The sequence below is a fragment of the Aplidium turbinatum genome, chromosome 4, assembly GCF_918807975.1.
Source record: "Aplidium turbinatum chromosome 4, kaAplTurb1.1, whole genome shotgun sequence".
In the NCBI taxonomy this organism is placed as follows: Eukaryota; Metazoa; Chordata; class Ascidiacea; order Aplousobranchia; family Polyclinidae; genus Aplidium; species Aplidium turbinatum.
The window spans coordinates 35,651,830-35,669,956 of NC_137475.1; the positions used below are offsets into that span (position 1 = coordinate 35,651,830).

Here is an 18,127-nt window from a genome sequence, read left to right on the forward strand (position 1 = left end):
TTGTTGTTCTGGTACTGCTTTGCACTGGTCAGATTAGGTCAGATTATAAGAAGTGAATTTGAATTTTCTTTGATTGACAAAAATGCTTGCATTAAGACAACCTAAGATGGCTGATTTGCACTGGTTGGTTTTGTGGTAAATACTGAAAGTTTGTGCTACAATTTAACTGTTAACATTTGGCCTGTTAGTGTTATTATTTATAAAAAATATGTTTATTGTACGGTACCAAGTTAAGCTAAGTTAGTCATGTTTTCAAAACTATATTCTTAGCTTATTGTTGTATTTGAAAAGTTGTCGTTGACTGAAACTTCTTCAATGAGGTTGAAAAATTTAGGTTTTTCTTGTGATTGGTCAACTGATTGGCATTAATAACCATCTTAGTGCATTGTAATCAGTATCATTTATAACTTTTTACTTTTACCGTATGCCCACTACTTGTTATTGGGAAACCTTGATGCATCGTTTTTTCTATCCTGATTTTAGTTGAAACAGTTATTTCCAGAAAACCTTCAATGGACAATAACTTTACAAGAACGATCAACATATGAAAACCAGTTCAATAGTTTACAACCTAAAGCAGGATTTCTACTTGGAGATCAAGCTAAAAACTTCTTTCTGCAGTCTAATTTGCCAACAGAAGTTCTTAAACAAATTTGGTAAAATATTTGCAAATAAAATTTTTATTCTATTTGATTTTATAAGTAATTCTGTTTGTGCTCAGGTGATTAGGCACTTAAACATTGTAACTATTTGTCTGTTTTCTAAAAATATTTATCAAAAATATTTATCAAATATTTATCAAAAAATACATCAAATATAGTTATTACTATCTGAATCCTTAACAGCCTGTTTCACCTAACGGATCATCAGAAGGTCTTATTCAAATAAAGCATGCTTCGAACAGTAGTTGGATCAATTACACAGTTTCAGTTCAATTTCATTACAATTACACCATCAAATTTTTAAATTACATTATAATGATCTGAAATTTTCAAATTGTAGTTGCTTCCAAATGTAATTAATTGCATGCTTCAATTACGAAAAATTGAATGTATCAATATTGACACTTGGCAATTACTTTTTACAGTTTGATTTTATGAAAGACTGTAGAATTTCATTTGATAAAGATTGGGTTGCATTGTAGGTTTATTTTGAACCCCAACCAACGGCTCAAATAGAATACCGTACATCATGCATGTAATTTACTAAATGTAATTGTTATTTGGACCAAAATATTTTGGAAATGCAATTACACAACGACTAAAATCTCAGTTACAATTGTGATTGTATTACAGTATTACATAAAAATGTGTTTCAATTAATTACTTTCAATTACTATTGCAATTGAATTGATCCAACCCTGATTTGTTCAAATTGTTGAATGTTTAATTCATGTTGATCATTCATTCTTATTTTGATTATTTGAACTTTCGTTTCCAACTTAAAGTCTCTTTTTATGCCTGATTTGGCAATTTTACATGCGGCAGGCAGCCTATTGTACTAACATAAGCTTGGACTATTGACAGTAATCTACTAAGGTGATAATGCAAAGTTTCCAGTAAACCATTTTATCTACTGGAAACTATCTATGTGTTGCTGAAAAGAAGGCTATCTTGGCAGTGGTCTATTCAATCATGTATATCAATAGTTGAGCTGGGATGGACGACAAGTGGCTTCTCGTGCCCCATCCTCTGAGTAACTTATGCTTTCAAGCACATGAGAAACGAAGCTTGTTAACCAAGAGCCTCCACCCGGACGGCACAGCTGCAGAGGGCAACGAACAAGTTCACACGCCCCACCACCCTGCAGCTCAACATTGAAAGCTACACAACAAGCAAGATCAAAGTTGTGGACTGTGGAGCAGCTTGCTCATACCAACCGGGCATTCATCATCCTCAGACTCCAAGAGACCCACTGCACCTCTGCAGATAGGTTAGGTATTCCCAATTACACGCTAACCTGGTCTACCCTAAGCAGGAAGCACGGAATTGCCACGTTTGTGCATGAGAGCCTAAAGAGGACTTTTGTCAATCATTATCCAGCTGATGCCGAGATTGAGTGGGTGTGCATATGTAATGTATCTCAGACTACAGCACCGTCAATATTTACAAGCCCCCCATCCTCGCGAATGTTGCCATTATCTCTTCCAAAGTTTCTCTCCCCCAGTCTCTACGCTGGCGATTTCAACTGCCAGCACACCAACTGGAGCTACAACAACACAAGCAGCGACGGATAATTGCTGGCTGACTGAGCCTCTACAAACCATCTTGCCCTCATAGTCAACCCAAAGGAACCAGCCAGTTTCCACTCCGATTGCTGGGGAACAAGGACAAACTCTGACTTGGCCTTCACGAATGTCAACAGCTCTCTTCCAGACAGATGTGCGCTTGAGAAGTTTCCACGGTTCCAAAACAGGCCGTCTCTCATCGCCCCAAAACTCGTGGCTCCTGTCCCGAGTTCACCGGTGAAGCGATTGAACTTCAAGAAAACCGATTGGATTCAATACAATCTCTCGACCAACGAGTCTGTAAAGTTACCACTTTCTGAAACGTGCAACGTAAACGAGGCATACCAGCACTTCTGCAGCGCCATGAGATCTGCAAGTAAGGCCACAATACCTCGTGGCCGTCGAGCCAGCTACATATCATGGTGGAACTCTGAGTGTGAGATTCTCTATTGCTCCCACCTCAATGCCACACCTGGTATTGCTTCTAACACCACCGCCACCAGTTTAACCAGATTACTTGAGCAGCTGGATGCAAAAAAGCTTGAGCGATGGAACAAAGCCGTCCAAACCATCGACTTCTCACACTCAAGCCGCAAAGCATGGAGCATCATCAACCACCTCACTGGGCGCTCAGCAAACAGCCAAACACTCCTCGCCATTGTCCCGTTTCCTAGCTATGGCAGAGCAGGGTGTACCAGACAAAGGACCGTAAGGCATCCCGCCTTGTTACAAAGGAAGTGTCTACCCAGTGGTGAGTGGAAACACCACCAGATGAAATAATATCTGAACATTTCACCCCAGAGGAGTTCACCACCACCCTCCGTTTAGTGAAACCACACAAGTGATGGAAACAATCTGAAAGGTCGAAAAAAATCTGCCTTAAGCTTGTGCTCCATGCTGGTCCTGCCCTCATGTCCTGGCTACGTAGATTCCTTTTTTCCTGCTTGCACCACCTCACAATCCCAAAAATCTGGAAAAAAAGCTTTAGTAGTTGCGATCCCTAAGCCTCACAAAAACACAAGCAGCGACGGATAATTGCTGGCTGACTGAGCCTCTACAAACCATCTTGCCCTCATATTCAACCCAAAGGAACCAGCCAGTTTTCACTCCGATTGCTGGGGAACAAGGACAAACCTTGACTTGGCCTTCACGAATGGTCCATATGATCATGGAACTTCTCAAAAATCGAAGCTTTACCTTCACCACCGGCAACTCAGGGCGAAGCAGACTGAGACGCATGAAAAATGGCGTCTTACAGGGATTAGACCTGGCTCCACTTCTCTTTAACATCTACACCCACGACCTACCAAGCACGGTCTCCGCAAAATACGCATACACTGACCACCTGACAATTCTCCACGCCACAAAGTCGTGGGAAAACCTAAAAGATACCCTGAGCCAGGACATAAAATCCCTATCAGTTTATTTCCAAAAATGGCGACTGAAACTCAGCGAAACCAAAACTGTGGCAGCAGCTTTCTATCTACATAACCGGGAAGCTGATCATGAGCTGAATGTCCTGAACAACGAAAAATCACTGTCCTTCTGCCCGAACCAAAATATCTCGTGGTAACATTAGACAGATCTCTCACGTACCGCCACCATTTGGCGTCACTACGCAAGAAACTCTTATCGTGCTGCGCTAATAAAGCACTTGGCAGGTTCAAGCTGGGGAGCGAGGGCTGACACTTTGCATATAGCAGCCCTTGCCCTTGTCTTCTCCTCAGCAGAGTACTGTGCACCTGTCTGGTGTCGCAGTGCTCACTACCACAACTTTTACACTGCCGTCAACAGCCCTCTGCGCACAGTGACTGGGTGCCTGTGTTCCACACCATTGGACAATCTTCTAATTCTTGCTGGCATCCAACCCGCTGAGCTTTGTCGCAAAGAAGTCACTCTGTCTCTCCGTCGACGGGCATTGGAGCCCAATCATCTTTTTCATTCCCAGATAGCACCTCCGTTGACTGAAATCAAGACACCCATTCGTGCTAGCCGCTCAACTTCTGATCAACGAAGCTGATGAACAAACATCTCTACGGTTAATTGGGCCGAAATGGCCCGTTTCGGTGAGTCCGATCCCTTAACGGGGGATTTTTTTAAATTATTGGGTACCATAGCCTAATTATCATTGCCGTTTTAGGGTTAGGGGTTTGGGGTTAGGGTTAGGGGTTACAGGTTAGGAACTCACCGAATCGGACTCACCGAATAGTAGCAGACCTTAATTGGGCGGACCATAAATGGAACTCTCAATGGAAGTCAAGCACCACCAGATTCCATTCGTTCATCCCCGATGCTGACACCCATCCCACCGGTCTGACACTGCAAAGACAGGCTTAGTTGCGCCTGTTGCGCCTCAACCGTCTCCATACGGGCGTTGGTCTTTTCCGCTCAACCATGCACCAATGAGGAATAGCTTCTTTCGCTGTAACTTGTGAATGTGGCGCTGAGGAACAGACTACAGACCACATCATCAACGATTGCACCACCATTTTCAAGCCACCTAATGGAGTGGAAGGTCTGCATATCTTAGATGATGAAGCAAAAAACTGGCTGCTCTCGACTCTCGAGTAGCCTTTTAGCTTAGTCAAGGAACATCGTGAATCTGGGACGACGACGTTGACGTTGAGCCATCGCTTTTTAATATTCTCGTTTTTGTTTTTGCAAAGTCTGATTTTTTATCAAGCTGTAGAGATACATAAGCTGAACTGACCGCAGTCCATTGTATTTTCCAGTGTTTGTGTTGAACTTTCTTCAGGCTGCTTTTGCGGCACTGCTGTTTGTGTTAAACGGTATGCCATTTATTTTTTGTTATATGCGGTGTTTGTTTATGCAATACTTCTGTTCCATACTAAACATTAGTGTCAACAGAAGGTAGTTAATCATCAATCAGTAATGAAAATATAAAACGAATTCGTTTTTACATATATAGGCATAGATTTTATCCTTTGTCTAAAACAAATTGTTTTATGTTTGGGTTAGGCAGCTAGCTGATATCACCGAAGATGGAAAAATGGATAAGCTTGAATTTTGCATGGCCATGAAACTTATCAAGCTGTCACTGCATGGTGTGGCAATTCCTACGTTTCTTCCTGCTCCAATGAAGCGACTGTGTTTCGAACAGCATGAAATCGGTTTGCAACATTGGTATTTTTCAAGAAGTTTATCTTACACCGGTGTATTGTACACATCGTTTATTTATCTTTTTTCTTGGTAGCCTATCCATTAAGAAAGCATCAAAACAAAGTAATATTGAAGAATACTGTATATTAGTTAAGGTTACATTATGATGAATATTCAATTTATGTCTGCATGTATTAGTGGACAGTGTGGTCATAATCTTTTACATTTATGTTGCTGTTGGTTTGACTAAACTAAGTTGCTACATTTTCCAGTTACAGTAAAACAGTCTTTTCATATCTTTGTGCTAGCATTTTAAGTCACCTATGACCACCACCAATAGTGTTGGAACAATATTATGTCCTTTCTTAATGTTTTTTAAAGTTTATAATTGTTTTCTCTGAGCAAAGTGCCGCGTTAATTATTTAGTAAGTTATGCTGTATTCAAACAAATGCAAAGACTTTATAAAAAAAAATTCTCTATTTTATTCATGATTGTAGGCACATTATCAGTGAAAACCAGCAGTCTATGTTTCTTGTTTGTTTCTGAAGTATTAATTAAATTGCGGTATAGGCCTACTTATATTTTTTAGAGCTCTGTTTATGATTTTGTAATTATCTGAGTTTATAAAAATTATTTTGTGTAGACCCTTCTGCAACCAACAGTGCTACTATTTTACAAAGCAGCAGTTGCGGCAATGATTTATCAAAGTAAGAAGTATGTTTTATTATTTGGTTTCCGTTTGCTCAATGCTCATACCGGTACATCCCATAATGTTTTAATCTTTGATCTCAATAGCAGAATTAACAAGTAATCGTCTGTTTCTCGGCAGCCGATTTGTAGCAAGAATTGACAGCGATAACCACGTGTTTCGCCCACGAGGCTGGGCTCATCAGTATCGCACCGTATTCTAGCCACAAATTTATTCGACCGCCGCTTCACCAGTCAGCCCAACTCTTATCTTTGTGGAAAGAAAAGAGCTAACAAAACCAGAAGGCGCCAGGGCAGAGGACTGCTAATCGAAGCGTTGACAAGATACTTGGCAAACCAAGTCATTGCCAAGTCAATTCATTGGATAATAGACAGTAGGCTACTCTTCATCCTATTGATTAGGTAGTATAAGTGGTACCCAGAAGTAGGCTGTATCGATTGTCTGTACCATTCGACTACCCTTTCCCAGTTGTATTTTCCTTATTTGTTAACTGGTGTACACTTGGGTATGCAATAGGCTATGCCAGGTTGAAAAGTATGCTACCGTTTTAAGATAATTGCCAAGACAAGTTTCTGGATAATGGATACTATATCTAAAATATTGGCTTCGTTGCCTTCCATTTTAATTTTTCAAGCTTTTCTAGTTTTAGTTTGTCCATGTATGGGCATAAAAGTTACAGTTTGATTTAATTTTTTTTTTGTATGACGTATTGTAATTGGAAAATCATTATTTCAAAAATTTCTATTCAGCTTGCCTTCAGGGATAGAGTGGTCTATACCAAATCAATCTCAAGTGAAATACGCGGAGCTTTTTAATGCAATTCCAACAACACACAAAGGATATTTAGCAAGTAAGCAGCAAGTGGTATTTTGTGATATCACATCTTTTTGTGATATCTTCCTATTGTGAAACCATATTTTATTATCTTCGCATAACTTGTTGAAGTATCGCAAGTCACATGTTATTCTTAAAACGTAATTGTTATCAGACACACGGGTTCGTCAAATATTCAATGATACTGGATTACCCCAAGCAACTTTAGCAAAAATCTGGAAACTAAGCGATATTGATAAGGATGGACAATTATCACTGGATGAATTTATTGTGGCAATGTACCTTGTAGATTTTGCAAAGGCAGGTGAGGGCCGTTTAACACGTTGCAAAAAAAATAATCATGACTTCACATAACATCTAGGCCTACTATTAAATTATATTGAATGTCAAGCTCGATCTACGCCAGTTCGGTGTGGTTGATTCGGGAACTCCGTTTCGGAGATGACCGTTGTAAACTTTCTCGAAATATCCGTTTCGGTGCAATAGTTCTGCTTATTTAGAGAAATTGTTATCATTTAGGTGGGCTGTTCCCATGTTCATATTCGAACTATATCACAGTGTGGTGTCACGGTTAATGGCTTAAGTGTTGATTATTTAGCTACAAGCCTACTTAAAATATCATTAAGCTGGCAATTACTCGCAAGGTAACAACAAATACACTGTGCAATGTACATTTGTCTCACTGTAACAGTGTGACACAGTTCAAACAGCCGTGTACTTAAAAGATCTTAACAATTTCTTTAAATGAACAGAAGCAGTATCGAAATGAGATTTTCGAGGAAATCTGCACCGAAACATTCATATTCAAGAAAGATCTTCTCCAAAACGGTCATCAACGAAGCGACATCTCAAAATCGGGATCCCAAAACGCGCCATTCCGTGTTCTATTTCTAGCTATTAAAATGTTAATACAGAAGATTAAAGCAATTTTGTCATGCTATTTTGTAGATTGTGCGCACATTGTTATTTTAGTCGATATTCAGTTATGCTCATGCAAGTTAAGGGACTTATTGTTATTGATCTTTCGTAACAGGTAACTTACTGCCTTTTGTATTGCCAATCCAGCTCATACCACCAGCTTATAGAATCTCATCTCAAGTATTACAGTCGTCGAGTGCTGGACAACTTGGCGCACTGTCACCCCCCAGTAAACCTGACATTGATCTGAAGGTAAAAATGTTTCTGGCGTTTAGTCGTCGCATGCTGCTAATTTTAGTATTAACTTACTTCCACCTCGAGATATGTTTGTACAGTTAGAGAAAAAAATTTTGCTGTTTTCATTTTGTTGCAGTTGGGTTTGTCCAAAGTGTTTTATTTATAGCCTACCTACTGATACCATCATAAGTTTTTACAAAAAAGTCCGTTTTTTTGCAGTTTACCCCATCAGATCCTTGCGATAAAAAGACTTCTACTTCTTTTGAGGATAAACGTCGGGAAAACTTTCGAAAAGGAAGTATCGAGCTTGAAAAACGAAGACTTGCTTTACTGTAAGGATGATAGTTGTTTTACGATTACAACAGTTATGAAATAGTTAGCTGAGCTAGCGGCTATACCGACTAGGCAGACATACACTGAAAAAGCAAAAACTTGCTTTATTGTAAGGATGGCGAAACAGTCGTTTTACGATTACAACAGCTATGAAATAGCTAGCTGAGCTAGCGACTATACCCAGTAGGCAGACATACACTGAAAAACAAAGACTTGCTTTACTGTAAGGATGGCGAAACAGTCGTATTACGATCACAACACTTATGAAATAGTTAGCTGATGGCTGAGCTAGCGACTATACCGAGTATGCAGACATACACTGAGTTTGTGCTTAGAGCAGTTGTTTTCTAGTGAAACTCAACGAAAGGAAACTGAGCGTTTGGAGCAGAAGGAAAAGGAAGAACGTGAAAAGAGAGAGAAAGAGAAGTAAGTGGAGGATCAAACAAATTCTAGATTGTTTGTTTCAGTGCTTGCATGGTGCAGGTAGTTTAATGGTGTTATCGTACCGACCTATTTTATTGTTCCCCTTATTTTTTAATGGCTTTTTTTCTAAATTAAAAGTGGATTATAACTTGTAATCAGTTCCTTTCAAGTAGCCAAGTTTTGCTAAAGTTATTTTTCTTTCTGTAGCTGTGAATGTTGTTTCTGTGATGGTCAATATTTCTTGAACACTATTTTAGATACATGTGCAGCAACTTTTGAGGCGGTAATCACAAGGGTTTTATTTAATATCAGAGTAGAGCAGCAAAGGAAACGACAGCAGGACTTGCAGGATAAGATGGAAAAACAAAAGGAAGAGGAAAAAGAGCAGGAGGAACAAAAGCGAAAAGTTGTTGAGCAGAAAAAAGCTGCACAACTAGAAATGGAAAGACAGCGCCAGCTGGAATGGGAAAGGTAATGAGCTACTGATAAAAAATCAACAGTTTACAAAAGCCAAGCTATACTAAAGATTTAGCCTACAAAAGACTATATCATATGCTTGCACAGTTGTGATGCAGCAGAATAGTTTTTGTGGCAAGTTTGCATCGATTTTGTACAACCACAACTTTCTATCTGATTTTCTACGTGTAATCACTTATCAACTAATCTGCAACAATTGAAATCAACTTTTTGTTTGAAGTTTTTACTGAAAAAAGCATATACAGTACAGTAGCTGAAGCATTCCTATGCGATGGTCTAGGACTCTAGGTTGATTTTTAAAAACTCTATTTTTAGCCTATTAACTTCACTTTTACTCTTTGTGATTGGCTGGCACTGGCAGGTTGCGAAAAAATGAACTTCTTCAAACCAAAATTAAAGAGCAAGAATTGGTCCTAAAACTTCAAGTTAAATCCAAAACCCTGGATATGGAATTCAACGCGCATGTAAGCAATGTTTTACACGATTCACATAGTAAGAATCTCAAGTTTTTGCAAGAAGTACTAACAAGACAAATTAACAAAACTTACTGTTTGAGTGAGTTTGAGTTGATCTAAACTATCCTATTTAATTTTCAAACAAATTTTAAAAATCAACCATCGAAGTCACGGCAAAGTTATTGCCGTTGATTTTCTGTCTGTTTCCTTGTTAGGAAAAAAAACACAAGCAACTGCTGGAACGTGTCAGGAGTGTGGAAAACCGCGTCAGGGAACAATCTCAACAATTAATTGTGGTGAACAAGCAGCGAGATTTCGCGCTTTCTTTGGTTCAAAAGCAACAAGAGGAACTGAAGGTGCTGGTGCTGTTGTCGCCTAGCTTTACTCTTGTCCGTCTTGACGCAATTCTACACACTACAGATTTAACTTCTTGCTGGTAGGCCTACCTACAGCACTTGCAACCTTGGTATGCTCCTGTCATTGCGAAACTCTTTAGGATAGACCTAATAAGGTGTTGACAGATTTCCAAATACAGATGATATAAATGAGACACTACAAGTGCAAATTCTCGAAAGAAATACTTATAGGACTTTTTACACAGGTCAAGCCCGGTAACTCGAGGATTGAAATACGGGTTAGAATTGTGTTAGAATTTTTGCATATCCAAAATCTTTGGCAGGATCAGTTTATGACGACTTATAATGGTTAAAATAAGTATATTTTATTTGAAACTTTCTGAGTGTAGCAACAAAGCACTAGAAGATTTTCAAAGTTCGAAGTTCAATAGAATTTAGAATAGCTTCCAAATAGAATTAGAATAGAATTTAGAATGTTAAAGAATTATGTGGTAAGCTGCATTAGGTGGTCGATTCCACAGTCATTGAATATTTTTTCATGATTTTATAGGCTTACCATTGTCAACTGAATGACTTGCATGTTGAGAAGATGAGTTTAAACGAGAAAGTGAAATTGGTGGACAAAGACAGCACAGGTTACTCAACACTGAACGAGATATAAACAGCAATTGCAGTTTCACGATTAGTCGATTATTGTCAGCAATCCTTTGCAGACCACAAAGCCTCTTGATATGTTATTGCTTTGCCTAAGCGCGGAGCTGCATTGTAGTTATCTGGCAACGATGAAAAATGACATAAAATTTTATCAAGATGCAGATGAATGACGTAATACATGAATGACCCAAAGCCCGAATGCTGCAAGGCATGAATGACGCGATACTTGGTTATTTCTTACTAAAACTAATTGTTATTTTTTAAATGTAGCAGTAATTTGCACCTAACTAAAATTTAATTGTTTTTTTAAATACGGTAGTAATTTCTTTTGTCACGGTAGCAATTTCAATTTTTACACAAACAAACTGTAAAAGTTGTTTTTTGCAATTATAAAAATAAAGATCCGGTCTAGAACATTAGTTTTTGTAAATTTTAAAGCAATATATTTTATTGAATGTAAAAGTCACCGGTTTTCATGACTTTCTTCAGATACTAAGGCGCAAGCTCATTCAAGTGATCACCAAAGTAGATTAAACGCAATACAAAATCTCCGTAGCCAACTAGAAGAGACAACATCAGAAAAATCGAAGCTTCATCATCAGCTTGATCAATTAAATTCGGAATTAAAGGTGCTATTTTTATCATGGGGTGAAACATTGCTGCACGAAATTAATAATACAGTAGAATAGAAGATTAGCAAAATGTCTAGTGAAAAAGGTGCTGCTGTCATGTTGTTTAGCAAACCTAATTTACAGCGTCAATATTTTACAGTGTTTGGAGATGATGATTTGGTTAGAGCTTTTATTTCTTTTCTATATGAGCAATAATTTTCCTGTAACTCTATGAATTGATTGAAATCAACAGCTTTATTTATGCGGAGAGTAATTTAAGTATTTAGTTTGGTAATGGAGTTGATCTGATTGGTGCAAATCCTCTGCCTTCATACATTGCTGAATGCTGTTCGTGGTCCTTTATTCATCTGACATTGCTTTGGTCGGCCTGATTGCTTTCCACCCCTCCGCTTTGAGTTCTACTGTAAAGTTAATGGCTAGATTGTCACCACTGGATAACAGCACGTGGCCGTAGCAGCACAGTTGTACTTTGCGCATCTTAAGACAATCTAACAATGGTTTATCTTATAGAAATACAAAGCCCAGTCACAGTGGCGGATCCAAGATGGGGAAGAGGCAATTCGGGCGATTGCCCCCCATAAAACACATAAAAGTAACTTTATTCACGGTGTATTTACAAGGTCAGGTTAATGTAGATCTACACATCATTGTGTTTTGTTGAACCCCCCCCCCCCAAGACTACTTGCTGGATCCGTCCCTGCCCAGTCAAGAATTGATGAAGATCTTAAAATTTAAAGTCGTTTCAATTTTTTGTAACGCTTCCAGTTTAATTTCTGCTGGCAGATTCTTCGTGTTGATTTGAGTGAACAAAAACAACAACTTCGAAAAATAAATCACATTCAGCAAGACAAGATCACGATTCTTGAAGACGCAAAGACACAAAAAGAAATTTCAGTGAAAGCTAGCTGGATGGAAGAGAACGTTGGTCTTATGTGAGAATACGAATCAATTTATTTTCATCGAGTCAGTTCAATTGTTACGTATTTAGCTAAAAATCGATTTAGATTTGCAAGATGCTCTTGAGTTACTCTTGTTTTAATATACCGAGAAATATTGCACTTCATTTTGAAACCAATGTTAGGTAAGTTTTGCTCCATGCATAAATGTGCCAATAGGCGACTGTGTCTTTGTGAAAATGTAGATTCAATACTACTAAACACCGGAGGTCCATTTTTCCATTTTAGACCTATCAGACAGCATGAAAGATTTGGAACTGATGTTTTGTTTCAACAACCAAAAAGTGAAGCGAAAACTAATTCGAAAAGCATAGTTAGTGAGCTAAGTACCAAAGGACCAATGCAGGTAAAAATCGAAAAAGAAGCAACTGGGATAACACTGTCATCCCTTGCATTACTTGTTACCTCTCACGAATTGAATTAAATCATGTTTTGTTGCATTAAAATTAGTGCTTTTATGTTTTCTGATAAATTTGCCATTTTGTTACATTCATAAATTGTTGTCCACTGCCATAAAGATATGTACGCATTTGATTTCAATTAGGGCAAAGCACAAGAGAGTATATTGTCTGCAGTGGATGATGAGAGAATGAAGACACGAGAAATGAGAAACTTGGAAAGAACAGGTTACTTTGTCACATCGTCAATTTCTCCAGTTTCGTTTCACAGAAATGTTTCGCTAGTAGAAAAACAAACGAAACGTAATTATTGATAGAAGTTTCAATGTTGTTTCGTATGAAGCTATTTTGTTACAAGTCCTAGCAGATTTTATTCAACCAATTTATGAGGACGTTGTTGTATTGGTGGGCTGTGAGCAGTGGCGTAGCCAGGAAAAAAATTTGGGGGGAGCCAAATATTTGATGAATTGAAGAGAACGACAAAGTGTTTGATTTATGTGCAGTGGCGTATGCACGTATGTGCACCTGATGTGCAGTGGCGTATCCTGGTGGCTTGAGCAAGGGGAAGCAATGAAACTGGTGGGGGTTAAAGCGTGTCGAAGGTACGCGTTTTCTAGGGGGGTCCGGGGGCATGCCCCCCCGGAAAATTTTTGCAAAATTACACTTGAATATTGGATTATAGCGCTTTCTGGAAACACTTTTAGGGTAATATTTGTATGAAATTTATTAGCAGATAAACAGCTATTAACTTATTAAAGGTAGCTCTTACACACGAACGGGCAACATCTGCGGCTAAAATTAGAGAACACCAAAAACTCAGCTACAGAAAAACCTAACAGAGTAAGCCATTCTGAAATTGCTTCCACAAATTAGTTAAAAGAAACGTAAATCCAGTAAATTTTGCGCGATTTACGATTTGCAAAATTTATTGGTGTCTTTCTGTGTGTCTAAAACAAGTCCTGGGGGGTGTTAATAGCCAGATGTCTTGAAAAACGTTATAAATTTCTACAAATTTGATTATATTTTCAACAAAGGGCTCAACTTCGGAATCCAAACTTGGAAAATTTGGGGGGGCCATGGCCCCTTTCGCCCCCCCTGGCTACGCCTATGGCTGTGAGGTATCCTCCTTGAAGCTGGTTTAAAACCATTCAGTTTGTGTTACAGCTGGCTACTAAGTCGCTCAGATATCTTCACGTTGCTGGTGTCTGTTATAACCCGTTGCCAATCTTTTGTAATCAATTTAAAACGTTTGTAGCTTGTATTGTTGAGAACTCTTCATTGACTGTAAGCGTAAATTTTATAGATCAGACGCTTGGACACAAGTATTTTTTAAACTTTTCTTGCGTTACTCCATCATTTTTTCCTTTTTGTTTTCTTCTTTTCTTGTATCTATAAATACATCACCACATTGAGGTTTACTTTATTCTGAGGAAAAGCTCCTAGAGAAAGTCAGACAAAAACAACCGCAGCTTCGAGCTATGATAAACCTTCTAGTTCTACTATAAACACCATTTTTTGTAATCACCCACCACTAACCAAATATAGGCAAAGTGCTTCATTGTTTACAATATATGACGACAAAAGTCTAAAGTTCCGTATTTTATTTACTGTACTTTGGTTTATTTAGATGCGCACAAAGTTGATATCTTGTTGAAAGTCCATGTTGGTGGTTTAGAATCTTTATCTTCGGACTGACAAAGCCTTGATAAGGTTATTCCTGGTAGTTTCGTATACTTGTTACCGAAATTGACAGAGTGAAATTTCCTATTGTTGAAGTATTGTTTTCGGGGAATTATTCCATTCATTAGGTGCCGCTGAGTGGAGAGCAGTCCTCAGAATGCGTTGCTCAAGCGCACACCCCGAGAGTCGAACCAGCACTGCTTGATCTTGAAGCTTCTTTGTTCACGTAGTCACGCGCTAAGCTACCGAGCTGTCGCACTGCAAAATAAGCTATCAAACTATCGAGCTATTCAACTGAGCTATCGGGGCGGACATTGTCAAGATATACTTTAGATGATAATAGTTCTTATCAGGGATGGATCCAGCCTTTAATTTTTGGGAGGTACTTCTGAAATCTATTTTCATTCAAGGAGATCCATCAGTGTGGCACTGTCAAAATGTGTCTCTGCTGTATTTGGCATACTGATAAGCATTTGTGTTGTTAATACAGATGTTTTTGTTTAATATTAATAAAGACCTGAAAACGGAGAAAGTGTGCATGAAAAATCAAGTCTTAAAAACAAGCATGAATAAAAAACACTTATGGTATGACAAAATTCAAGAACGTGATAAAATTTTGGGAAATATTTTAAACTTTAAAAACATGAGCCGTACAAAACACATGATTATTTCCATTGGTACACATTCCATAATTTACACACCATCAATTCGTTACATGCTGATATAAAATGCTATGATCTATCAAAATAAAAAGTAATACTAGTAGATCTTAATACCATTAGTTTATTAAAATAATAGCAGTTTGAAATTTTTTTGGGGGGTGCGCGCCCCCCACACCCCCCATTGGATCTATCCTTGGTTTTTATGAAATCCATTTTAATATCTCAGTGATAATCAGGTGTTTGCAGATCATGCTGTTAACCAGAAATGGGAGACAAATAACTTACGTTGGCAAGAAGAAATGACGCAACCTGTGTTTTCCTCTTCATTTCCAAGTGCTGTTTCTTCTGACCAAACTACGAAGCTAAAAGATAGAGATCAGCTCATTCTTTCTAAAGGTTGGCACTCGGTCTCTTTTGAACTGATATCAGCAAAAGCTTGTAGAATGAGAATGTAGAATTAAGTTGAGCAATTGTTTTTCATGAGCAGTCAGTTTACTTATTATTTTAACCTTAGCGTGGTGTTTGTTACAGTGAGCAATTACATTACATTCAAGTCAGCAATGACATTCAAGTCAAAATAATGATGTTCAAGTCAGCCAAGACATGCCCTGAAGATAATTAGCAGTAACATGTGCGCATTTTTTTACAAAATTACAATTGCAATCAGTCTTTCCACAGTAAAGCAGTCGTTTTTACATTGATTCAACGTTTGTAGACGTTAGATCAATGTAAAAAGACACTGATTTGCTGCCTGGGTTTATTGACGCAGATCCGAACCACTTGGTGAAGTACCGTGCTATGTATAACTTTGTTGCAAGGAATCCTGACGAACTGTCCATCAGCGTTGGCGATATCATTTTGGTGTGTGTCTTCACTGTTTAGTATTTGGTAGTTTTTATTTTCTGTGTATTTATTTATCTTAGAAAAGCAGGACTTTTGCCATCGTAAAGTTTAGATTTATTTTTTGGAATAATAAGTGTAAAAAAAGGTGGGTCCTATACTTGATTCAAGCATCGGGGGATGAGAAGATAAGTTTCTCATTGTACTAAGCTTTCGGCACTAACGAGAGTAGGGTGGCCAGTTCCTTTCTCTCAGCCGCCTTTGCTTCAGCAACTACGCCCACCCAATTTATTACACGGAATAATAAGTATAATATACTTATAATATATAATATAATAATTGTCGTCAATACTAACACAAACAACTGGTCGCTATTTGCATCATCTTTGTGTGCCGCGCTTATGCTTTAAGAGGGACTCATTCGTTAGCAGTTCTGGGTGACGCTGATGTGACCTGACTTCTACGATCTGTCAATCACCATTCATTGGAAACATCAATATTCTCTTGCTTACTTTTTCGTCATCGTAACAACTAAACTTCTTGAAAAACCTAAAATAATATTCAACATGTGTTTATATTTTAAGGAATACGCTGTAATGAGAAACTGCAAATGGCAAACTTTTTTATTGGTTGCAATTCTTGAGCTCTTTAAAGCAGAAAACAATAACCCAAATATTGATCAGTTGCTATTTCTGTTATCATGGTTACAGGTTGATATATCACAAGCCACCGAATCTGATTGGCTGGCCGGATCAAAAGATGGCCAATCAGGATGGTTTCCAGCTAATCACGCTACAAATCTTTCGGGTTTGAGTTTTTTTTTTATTAATGGATTATGTTTATTTCAAAAAGTATAATATTTCCTGTGTTGACTGACTTTTTCTTCGCCATGAAAAGCTTATAAAACCAAACTTTCGATTTCAAGTAGGCAAAGTATACCTTTGCAACTTAGATAAGGCTATTGTGCTGCTACCCTAGCCTAGCCTTGCCTGCTAGCCTATTGGACTGCTAACTGGCTGACGGAGATGATGTCATCATCAGCGTGCAGATGACAGAAGTGCCTTATTTGGCACACCTGACATGTTTGCCCCTCTGGCACTTTATGCTCCACCAGTTGATGTCAGCGTTAAATTTATACTGAAGTGTGACAATAAATATAACCTTGCAACAAATTAACCCCACATATTGTTTGCATCCAGTTTTTTTTTTTTCACTACAACTCAGATAGAAGTTGAATTTGCTATCTTTTTGCCGTAGTTGCCCAATGAATTTTCTTTATCACTAGGTACCGGTATAAGCCCGCCACCTCGTCCAAGCAGACTCCCTAACGTAAAGTAAGTGTTCGTGATTTTCTCCTTCAAATGTGTTAGCGTTTTAGTTTTTTTATGCGTTGTTGGACACACAGTGACGTATACTAGTGAATGAAACTTGTGGACTTTTTAGTTTGCCACTACTTCAAGCTGATCATAGAGGCACAGGCAAGTGCATCCTTGTTATACAAAACTATCTACGGCTACGCCAAGGGCGGTAATCAAGTTGTTGATTGGTTGAAACATACAAATCCGAGGTGGCACATGACCACCTGGAGATGCGGCCTGATTTGTCACATTTTGCAGATTTTGATTACAGCTACTGCTAGTGCTTGACTAACATTTTTTGAGATGTTTTTACTTTTTGCGGTTTCCTAATGACATAAAACTTTTTTGTTGCCTTGGGAAGCAGTAGCAAATGAGAAAAAGTTAGTTGAAAAACGCTAAATCAGACTGTTATTGAAAAATTAACAGTCTGACTAAAATCTTCGAAATTAAATCTTCTTTGTTTTTCAAAATGTGAGGATGTTAAAACCTATTGTGTCATCTGGGGAAAAGAGTAAAGAAAGCGTAAAAATCTAATTTTTAGAAAAATTTATTTAAACGTTCGCCCAAAGTTAGAAAAACCTCTAAATTTTTGCAAAATGTGACAAATCAGGCCGTATCTTTAGGTAGCCATGGGTGGCATCTAGCCAACTCAGTTTCATGATACAATGCAAACTACAAAAAGGGATATATGGGTTAGCATAAACGCTGCATGCCTATTTTTCCGTATCAATTTTGTTTAAAAAATGTGTGACATATCAGTCAGTCAAGTGGCTGGAAAATCATTGAAAGACCAGACCGTCATTTGCATTTTTGTCAGCAGTCTTGGATGCTGACTTGGCATGTGATCTCAATAATTG

The 18,127-nt window shown here is 38.2% G+C and overlaps 1 protein-coding gene across 1 annotated transcript in view; it reads left to right on the forward strand.

The window, feature by feature from the left end:
- Positions 1 to 18,127, forward strand: part of LOC145769111 (intersectin-1-like) — a 33,946-nt gene that overhangs the window by 134 nt on the left and 15,685 nt on the right. The window contains exons 2-21 of the mRNA XM_082580704.1: positions 503 to 656; positions 5,207 to 5,358; positions 5,992 to 6,055; positions 6,807 to 6,907; positions 7,046 to 7,195; positions 7,925 to 8,061; positions 8,266 to 8,378; positions 8,731 to 8,805; positions 9,115 to 9,273; positions 9,641 to 9,743; positions 9,950 to 10,090; positions 10,641 to 10,725; positions 11,234 to 11,373; positions 12,160 to 12,308; positions 12,561 to 12,678; positions 12,877 to 12,958; positions 15,319 to 15,468; positions 15,842 to 15,933; positions 16,623 to 16,719; positions 17,198 to 17,246. Coding sequence (XP_082436830.1) covers positions 503 to 656; positions 5,207 to 5,358; positions 5,992 to 6,055; positions 6,807 to 6,907; positions 7,046 to 7,195; positions 7,925 to 8,061; positions 8,266 to 8,378; positions 8,731 to 8,805; positions 9,115 to 9,273; positions 9,641 to 9,743; positions 9,950 to 10,090; positions 10,641 to 10,725; positions 11,234 to 11,373; positions 12,160 to 12,308; positions 12,561 to 12,678; positions 12,877 to 12,958; positions 15,319 to 15,468; positions 15,842 to 15,933; positions 16,623 to 16,719; positions 17,198 to 17,246 — 2,311 coding nt within the window. The remainder of the gene's footprint in view (positions 1 to 502; positions 657 to 5,206; positions 5,359 to 5,991; positions 6,056 to 6,806; positions 6,908 to 7,045; positions 7,196 to 7,924; positions 8,062 to 8,265; positions 8,379 to 8,730; positions 8,806 to 9,114; positions 9,274 to 9,640; positions 9,744 to 9,949; positions 10,091 to 10,640; positions 10,726 to 11,233; positions 11,374 to 12,159; positions 12,309 to 12,560; positions 12,679 to 12,876; positions 12,959 to 15,318; positions 15,469 to 15,841; positions 15,934 to 16,622; positions 16,720 to 17,197; positions 17,247 to 18,127) is intronic.